The 10,130-nt window shown below is 36.6% G+C and overlaps 1 protein-coding gene across 1 annotated transcript; it reads left to right on the forward strand.

The window, feature by feature from the left end:
* The first annotated feature begins 2,591 nt into the window (after positions 1–2,591).
* Positions 2,592–9,339, forward strand: LOC112069329 (doublesex- and mab-3-related transcription factor 2). The gene is made up of 4 exons (XM_024136636.2): positions 2,592–3,068; positions 3,275–3,726; positions 4,287–4,389; positions 7,624–9,339. The coding sequence occupies exons 2-4, from the start codon at positions 3,367–3,369 to the stop codon at positions 8,832–8,834; spliced, it is 1,674 nt and encodes a 557-aa protein (XP_023992404.1). The 5' UTR covers positions 2,592–3,068; positions 3,275–3,366; the 3' UTR covers positions 8,835–9,339.
* Positions 9,340–10,130: the final 791 nt, after the last annotated feature.

Below are 10,130 nucleotides of genomic sequence, written 5' to 3' on the forward strand. Positions count from 1 at the left end.
GAAACAGCTTCAACAACTTTTTATATGGCCCTAAAAATAAAATCCCAATTAGTCAGATGTATTGATCTACAACAGAAGCGTCTGAAACACGCGTCTATTCGATCTCCAAATGAGGCCCCTCCCCCCTGGCGGTCAACTATGTTCCTATTGTTCGGTGTCACATTACAGCATCCTCAACAGATCCCTAACCTACTGGTTCTCCTGGAGCTAACCCGCTAGGCCATCAGACTGGTAAACAGCCATCACTAACATAGAGAGGCTGCTGCCAACATACAGACTCAAATCTCTGACCACTTAAACAAACAGACTTTATAAAGGTATCTCTAGTCACCGTAAATAACGCCACTTTAATCATGTTTACATATCCTACATTACTCATCTCATCTCATATGTATATACTGTACTCTATACCATCTACTGCATCTGGCCTATGCCGCACGCCATCGCTCATCCATATATTTGTATGTACATATTCTTATTAATTCCTCTACATTTGTGTSTATTAGGTAGTTGTTGTGAAATTGTTAGATTACTCGTTGGTTATTACTGCACTGTCGGAACTAGAAGCACAAGCATTTCGCTACGCTCGCATTAACATCTGCTAACCATGTGTACGTGACCAATAACATTTGATTAGAATGGATTTCTATATTCCTATAGGATGTCACATTTAAGCTGCAATTGATATTGGAACAGCAGCCATGAATCAGTAGGGAGACATTGTGAAGATGTCTTCTCACGTCGCCGTGTGTGTTTCATACTATAACTCCAAGGTCTGTAGGGCGGGGCAGGCAGTGAGAGTTAGTTGTGTTTGGTGTTCTCTAGGCCCGCATGCTGACACGGTGTTTTCACAGACTCGTTTGTTGTGTCAACTTTATAATCAGGCCAATCTGTACTCTGTCACTTTGTCTCACTAATTCCAGCTGCTCACATTGACAGGGTTGAAACGGTACCGAAGGTGATAGGTAATGTAACTGCTTAGCTGGCCTTCTGGATAATATCTAAAGCCCTATATTATGATGAAATACATTCTATAAAAATAAAATGTAGTCAATGGTGCCACATCAGGTAAAAATATGCCAGTTTGTAAGCACTTATTATTCCACAGTGGTAATGTACTTATCATTAAAACAGCAATAACAAAGTCAATGTAGGCATTGGTAAAGTCTGAAAGTATTTTGATCATTTTGACAAATGTATTTCATTTTGTAGCCTACATTTGTCATACAGGCCGAGCCCAAATGTTGTTTCCTCGTACAACATGTAACCTACAGTTATTTTAGGAATATTTAGTATCTGATTGTAATAGGACTATTATTTAGAATTACTCGGAGTATTATTTTAAAACAAATKTACTTTTTTTTTTAAAACACCAGGAAATTCTCAATAGCCTATGTTGTACTCGAAATGTAAATATAAATGAAAATCCGTTTTGGTCTTTACGAGCGAATGTGAATGACATTATTAGAGGCCCAAACATCCAAAATTAAACAACAAATAGGAAGGAATGTATGCATATTACAAACGAAAACCGACTAACACCTGAACACACTGTAGGCTGTATCCCGGCGCTGACTAGATACAAAGTCTGTCGATGTGCCCTTCAGCAAGGGACTTCATCTTAATTGCGCATGTAAATCGCTCTGTATAAGAGTGTCTGCTGAATGGTCTAACGGTCATTGTAACAAAGCGCAAATGCTGTTGAATAATTTAGAATTTAATAGGGCCTAATTGGGATTATTCCAACCGACAGTAGGACCATTTAAAAAAAAAAATCTGATGCAAAGAGCATCTATAAAAGTTGTATTTTAAATAATCAGGTTTCCATCCAACCGTTTTATGAAAGTAAAGTACATGACACAACAGGCCTGGTGGAAACTGCAAATCTGTCGGTAAATGTACAAAATATGCTAGACAAGTTGGGCTCTTTTTGTGTCAGTAAAATTAACTATTCAAGAAATGGCGTGGAAACGCTTTTATGGGCAAACATTGATATAATAACCTTGATTTTTAAATAAACTTGGAGTCACGTGGTGATAGTATTTCGTGTCGTCCTCCCACTACGACTCCGGAAAGCATGCGGTTTAAGCTACATATTAAATACATTATGATGAACTTCACAGGGTGGTGAAAATGCACGGTGATGAGGTTGACAAATAAAAATTATCTTGCTCTTTTGTCCATAATAATCTAATGATGTACCGTACCCGCACTTTATCAGCAAGCTGTTGGCTAGAGCACATTTGCTAAATAACGCAACATTTTTGGTGACAAAACCATCAGTAGAGTTCAAAATGCGATGGAAACCATTTAACGTGTAGTTTTAATTCGGTACATGGGAATTTAACCACAAAAGTAATTTSTATGTGCACTACCTCATCACGCACATATTTTTTTCAGCAGCAAGTCAATTTGATGGAAATTTTTATGCGAATTTTCGAATATTCGCATGAAAATCTGGCACCAATTGGATGGAAACATATGTCAGACAACGTTGTTACACTTGATTTGATAAGAGCGTCAAGTTCTTACCATTGAATATGAGGCCTATGCTAGAGGCTGTCATTACGCATGAGGCCACCATCAAGCCCTCTATATAGCCTCATAGCCTCTCTCTCTTTCTGCTCTCCAATATGTTGATGAATCATTTCCTCGTTTTGTTTTGATTGTAACTCCACGCCATTACAACAATCCCATCAAGAAAGAGAACGTCGTGGACAGCCAATAGGGTCGAGGGGTTGAAAACGAGCCAATCACGATGGAATCCACTCGCACCCAAATTCTTCATAGGGATGGTGCTCTGGCTCAAGCCTGGAAGAAAACCGTGGAGCAGACCAGGGTGACAGATCACGTCAGAACAACGTCTGTATTTGTCGTTGGGATATCTCTCTCTGTTCCGCGGTACACTGAGCAACAATTAATAAACAGATAGTCAGCGGTGTCTGTCAGTGCTGTTCTCCAGACAAGTTCATCAGCTCAGAGCGCTCTGACTAGTGACACACTGCAACAAGGAGTCGATGTTGGAAGGAAACGTTGAATCTTTTCTGGAGGAGCCTGGCTGCATTGAGGTACGTCTAACTGCTTTACCCATTTACTCCTTTTTCACACTTCATAGATTGGAGGGAATATATGCTCTTATTATTTCTCTGTTTATTACTAATTTATATGTTTATTATATGTTTATTAGACATTATTAAACTGTCATCCATGTGGCGCACAATATGGAACATCATTCCATAGTGCTTTTAATGACAGATATATTATTATATTTCAGACTGTATTGACTGTAGTGAATTAACCGTCGCGTGAGCCAGGACCTTGGAGATAGGACGGTAGGCACGAGGCACCGGGAGACAGGCAACAGACATGATGACGAATATCACCGGTGCAGAGTTTGAGATCGACGTGGAGAGTCTGGAGACCGAAAGTGACGACCAGGACCAGCCGGACTACAGCTCCTCTCTGTCCTGCGCAGGAGACAACGAGCCGCCGGCCAAGGGAGATGACAAGCCGGGCGCCACCAGCCAGGGGTCCGGTGAACAGCGGAAGCTGAGCCGGACTCCGAAGTGTGCCCGGTGCAGGAACCACGGCGTGGTGTCGTGTCTGAAGGGGCATAAACGGTTCTGCCGCTGGAGGGACTGCCAGTGTGCCAACTGTCTTCTGGTGGTGGAGAGACAGCGGGTCATGGCGGCTCAGGTGGCACTACGGAGACAACAAGCTACCGAGGTGTGTGTTTGGATTCTACTAAATTATAATGTTATTCAATTAAGGTGTGTGTGTGTTTTTCAGTCATTCGAGATGGTGTAAAACTCGTTGGTTTCACATGCAACTTTTTGGAAGCAATGTTGCCAAAACTGTATCTTAAAATCATTTTATTTAAAATATATTCCAACTGTCTTCATTGACTAGAAACATATGTAATTTTTACATTGTAAAAAAACATTGTAAAAAGGGCCTAAATTGAAATCATGTCCCGTTACGGTCTTATGCATTGAAATGATCAGGACAGAGGGAGGAGCAGCAAAGTCTAACACAGAAAATAATTTTAAATGTTTAGTAGAGTTATATTATTTATTTCCTCACCGAACACAGTAACATGCTAGGATGATGAACTCAGAATGGGCTGATAAAAACGTAATATGAATAATACATTAATAACAGTATTTATATTATAAGTAGCCTCTTGGTATCACTTATCTAATATTTTCAAAACCTTGGGACTGGTATTAAACGAATAAGGCCTCTGAAATCACGATTCCATTTTTTTTTCTCTGTAATTTTATCAGGATAAAAAGGGAATTTGTGGGAAGCAGATTCCAGCGGAGAGAAGAGCTATTTACCAGAGACACATCAGACCATCAACCATGCTGGCTAAGAGCATTCTAGAAGGTGACAGTTCTAGTCTATTCTAGTCTAATCTATCCTAAACTATTGAATACTATTCTATTCTAGTCTATCCTATCCTAAACTATTGAATTCTATTCTAGTCTATCCTATCCTAAACTATTGAATACAATTCTGTTTTGTCCTATCCTATTCTATTCTATCTATCCATCCTATAATATTATATTCTATACTATTCTTTATTCTACCATATATATTCTACCTTTCTATTCTATCCTATAATATTCTATTCTATCCTATAATATTATATTCTATACTATTCCATCCTATTCATATCTAGTCTATCCTATCCTAAACTATTGAATACTATTCTGTTTTGTCCTATCCTATTCTATTCTACCTATACTTCTATCTATCCTATATATTATATTTATACATATCATCCTATTCTATTCTATCTATAAATATTATATTCTATCCTATTCTGTTATCTATATATATATCATACTATCTATCTATACTATTCTATCCTATACTATTCTATTCTATACTATTCTATATCCTATACTATTCTATTATACTATTCTATCCATATACTATACTTATATTATACTATTCACCTATACTATTCTTCTATCCTATAATTTTATTCATACTATCTATCTACTCATACTATTCTATTCTATACATTCTATCTAATACTATTCTATTCTATACTATTTCTATACTATTCTATTCTACCATATACTATTCTATCTATACTATTCTATTCTATCCTATACTATGTATTCTATTCTATCCTATTACCTCTTCATTTTATCTTCTATTATATTCTATATTATTCCTATACCATTCTATATCTGATTCTATTCTATTTTGTCCTATTCTATTCTATCTTATTATATCTATTTATTCCTATTCCATTCTATCCTATACTATTCTATTCGTTTTGTCCTATACTATTCTATCCTATACTATTCTATCCTATACTATTCTGTTTTGCCTATACTATTCCATCCTATTCTATTCTATTCTGTCTTATACTTATCTATTCTATTCTATACTATTACTTTGTTCTTTCCTATTCTATTCTATCTATACCTATAATATTATATTTTGTCCTATTCTATTTTATGCATCCTATCCCATCCTATCCAATCCTATCCTTTTCTTTCCTATTCTGTTTATCCTGTCCTATCCTATCCTATTCTATTTTATCCTCTCCTCTCAAATCCTTTCCTATTCTATTATTCCTATGCTATGCAATTCTATTCTCAGATAAAGCAGGAGACTACTTTGTCCTGTTTACTAGTGATGGTTTTACTGAATAAACTGGTGTTGGATTCTTGTTTATCTCCATGATGTCTGTCTGTCTGTCTGTCTGTCTGTCTGTCTGTCTGTCTGTCTGTCTGTCTGTCTGTCTGTCTGTCTGTCTGTCTGTCTGTCTGTCGTCTGTCGTCTGTCTGTCTGCTCTGTCTGCTCTGTCTGTATGCCTGCTCTGTCTGTCGTCTGTCTGTCTGTCTGTCTGTCTGTCTGTCTGTCTGTCTGTCTGTCTGTCTGTCTCTCTCTCTCTTCCCCCTCTCTTCTCTCTCCCTCTCTCTCTCTCTTCCCCCTCTCTCTCTCTCTCTCTTCCCTCTCTCTCTCTCTCTCTCTCTCTCCTCTCTCTTCTCTCTCTCTCTCTCTTCCCTCGCTCTCTCTCTCTCTTCTCCTCTTCCCTCTCTCTTCTCTCTCTCTCTCGCTCTCTCTCTCTTTCAGACTGTGTGGATTGTTACTATTTGTTTATCTCCTTGATATTCTCTCTCTCTCTCTGACTTTTTACAATGTCTTAATTTATAGGTATCAGGCACAATACAATTTAGATGTTTTGTAAAAAGCTTAAAGAGGAAAAGACACATACATAATTTGTCTTATATTCAATACTTTCTAGTTTTTATCAAGCTTTATTTAACCTAATCTGTCTGTATTATCTAAACCTGCTTTATTTAACCTAATCTGATTCATACATCCATAAAAAATTATATCCAATAGGCTTAACTCTACACCGTAAACCTGCAATAATTTGCAAGCAGTTACTTTTCTTTTTAACAAACAGTTTTAACATCCATAAATGAACAGTTAAAACACAACAGATCAAGTATACTTTCAGCAGTTTACTATAACATGATGTCTAACCCAGAAGGAAATCTATATAGGATCATATTGTATTATATTGTTATTATATAGTATCTATTAAATATCAATTAAATATTAATATGTATATTAATATAGTATTATTTGATCATTAGTATCATATAGGATATATTATTATTATATAGTATAAATAGTATTAATATAGTATTATATTATTATCATGTAGTATCATATAGTATTATATTATTATTATATAGTATTAATATATTAAATTATATATTAATTATTATCATGTAATCATATAGTATTATATTATTATTATATAGTATAATATTATTAATATAGTATTATATATTATCATGTAGTATCATATAGTATTATAGTATTATATAGTATAATATTATTAATATAGTATTATATTATATATGTACGTATCAATAGTACATATTAGTATTATATATATCATATTATAATATAGTATATATTATCATGTAGTATCATATAGTATTATACATTTATCCAGTAGTATCATATAGTATATATTATTATTATAGTATAATATATAATATAGTATAATATTATTATCATGTAGTATTATATAGTATTATATTATTATATATAGTAAATATTATTAATATATATTAATATTATTATCATGTAGTATCATATAGTTATAAATTATTATATATATTATATAATCATGAGTATCATATAGATTACATTATATTATATAGTATCATATATTAAATAGTATTATATTATTACATTGTAGTATCATATAGTAGTATATATTATATATAGTATATATATATTAATATAGTATTATATTATTATCTGTAGTATCAATATATATTATATTATCATTCATATATTATCTATATATATATTATATAGTAAATATTATTACATAGATAATATATACTATTATTACATATATAATATTATTAATATAGTATTATATTATTATCATGTAGTATCATATTGTTATATAGTTATATTGCTGCATTGCTCTACTGTCGGAGCTAGAAACATAAGCATTTCGCTACATTCGCAATAACATCTGCTAACCATGTGTATGTGACCAATAAAATATGATTTGATTTGATTTATGTGTCATCTCACCTCTGCCCCTGTTCTGTCTCCTCTCAGGATACCGTCCGGTGCAGGGTGACCCGTACCTGGGGGCCAGCCCGTCCCTCCCACCCCCTCTCAGCGACAGGATGAGGAAGAGGAGAGCGTTTGCTGACAAAGAGCTGGAGAGGATCATGCTGGAGAGAGAGTACAAGGAGAGAGAGCTGCTAGGACCCTCCCAGGCTGCTACAGCCTCTCTGCTCTTCCCCAACAGTCTGGTCCGGCATGCTGCAGAGTACAAGTCCTACACGACAGCCACGGAGGAGCCTCAGCACAACAACAAGGAACTCTGTCGCTTCCTGTCACCCAGCTGTGTGGACCTCTCCCTGAAATATGCCACCAGCCCCAGCAACATGGAGCTCATCTCCTCCAATGTCTCCGTGGCGACCACCTACCGCCAGTACCCTCTGACCTCACCGCTGACCTCTCCGCGGGGGTTCATGGTGTGGCCACGTGGCCCCTCCCTCCTGTACCAGCAGTGCCTGCGCAATGCCACGGCCATCCAGAACATGAAGCCAGGTGCAGTCTGGGATCCCAGGACAATGACCGCTGCCGCAGAGAGCCTCCCGCCCGACCACGACGCCACGGCAACCACTGCCGTCACTGCTGCCAAGCTGGAGGGGTCGAGGGTCGTTGTGGGCCTCCCCGAGGGTTTTGACCCCCAGCAGCAGGACGGCCATGCCCAGTCCCAGGCCTCTCTCACCCAGGGGGGGCACCGCAAACGATCAGCCTTCTCTCCCCCGAAGAGAGGCTTCGGACAGGCCTTCCCTCCAAGTACATCTCACCCTCAGCCTCACCCTCACCACCCCAGCCACGAACATGTCCTGAACAAGCTGAGCAAGGACAGCGCCAAACACACGCTATCCATGAAGCTCAACTCCTTTCACTCACTCATCCAGCAGACACTGAGTGAGAAGGCTAGGGCCGGGGCTGGAGAAAGAGAGAGGGCCGGGGCAGAGTTAGGAGCTGGGGCTGGGGCTTGGGAGAGAGCTGCGACCGGGGTCGAGCTCCGGGGCCCCTACTGTAACGAACTGCTGGAGGAAGCTGCCAGAAAATACCGTGAAGGACCTTCTAAGGACTTCTACAGTTTCAAAGGCTCTAATAGATACAGCAAGGAGTTCCTGTCTAAGTCAGCCGGGACAAAGGTCGTGTCCAGCCAGTCTCTATCCTTCTCTGTGGAGGCCATTTTGAACAGGCCATCACCGGCTATGAACAGAGCTTCACAGTAATAACAGTCATGTTTACCAGGAACGGACTGGGACCAAAAATCAACCCCAAATGTATTTTTTCCTTGAGATCTCCATTATCGGCTAAATAATGATGATTCTGCACAAACTCCTCAATTAAGTCTGGCCCACTGGCTTGAAATGGACCAACCATCCTGGCATTGGACCAACTGCCCTATGACATATCCGTTTCTGTCTGCTCTGAACTATGTAGTGCTCTCTCAGACCATCTACTGTCCAAGGATTTGATCAGGAAATTGTTTTAACTGGTCTTCCATTACACAGACACACAGACACTCCATGTCTGTCACTGTACTTATTGCTGTAGTTGGTCTATTTTGTTATTCTTTTTAAATAAGCACTGCCTCTCAGTACCGATATACTTCAAGCAGTAATGTAAATGTTAATATGTATATTATATTTTAAATGAGCATGTTGTAAATCTCTTTATGGTGTAGAGTATTTAAATGTATCACTGATGTGTCAATAAACTTTATAAATAATCTAAGCTCTTGTATCAGGTTTGGTGTTTAATTCTTTGGATACATTTGTTTTAATGATAATGATGTAATGATAACGATAACGATAATGATTTAATGACAACGATAATGATTTAATGACAACGATAACGATAACGATTTAACGATAACGACAACGATAACAATTTAACGATAATGATAATGACTCAACAACAACGATAATGATTTAACGATATAACGATAATGATTTAACGATAACGATAATGATTTAACGACAACGATTCAACGATAACGACAATAATGGTTTAATGATAATGATTTAATGAGAACGATAATGATGTAACGATAATGATATAACGATAATGATTCAACGATAATGATAATGATTTAATGATAATGATTTCATCATAATGATTTCATCATAATGATTTCATCATAATGATTTAATGATAATGATTTCATTATAATGATTTAATGATAATGATATAACGATAATAATACAACGATAATGATAATGATTTAATGATAATGATTTAATGATAATGATTTCATCATAATGATTTAATGATAATGATTTCATTATAATGATTTAATGATATTGATATAACGATAATAATACAACGATAATGATAATGATTTAATGATAATGATTTAATGATAATGATTTAACGATAATGATTTAATCATAATGATTTCATTATAATGATTTAATGATAATGATTTAACAATAAGGATTTAATGATGTTTGATGTGATGGGCTGTGGGTCAATCTTGTCATTGACTATTGGTTATATATTAGACATTAAGAATTGTATAAAAT

The sequence above is a fragment of the Salvelinus sp. IW2-2015 genome, unplaced genomic scaffold, assembly GCF_002910315.2.
Source record: "Salvelinus sp. IW2-2015 unplaced genomic scaffold, ASM291031v2 Un_scaffold988, whole genome shotgun sequence".
Lineage (NCBI taxonomy): Eukaryota > Metazoa > Chordata > Actinopteri > Salmoniformes > Salmonidae > Salvelinus > Salvelinus sp. IW2-2015.

Excerpts from the sequence above, each read along its gene's own strand:
- LOC112069329 (XM_024136636.2), top strand. The coding sequence starts at position 3,367 with ATGATGACGAATATCACCGGTGCAGAGTTTGAGATCGACGTGGAGAGT. Across the intron at positions 3,727-4,286 it reads GGAGACAACAAGCTACCGAG|GATAAAAAGGGAATTTGTGG; the intron begins GTGTGTGTTTGG and ends TAATTTTATCAG. Across the intron at positions 4,390-7,623 it reads GGCTAAGAGCATTCTAGAAG|GATACCGTCCGGTGCAGGGT; the intron begins GTGACAGTTCTA and ends GTCTCCTCTCAG.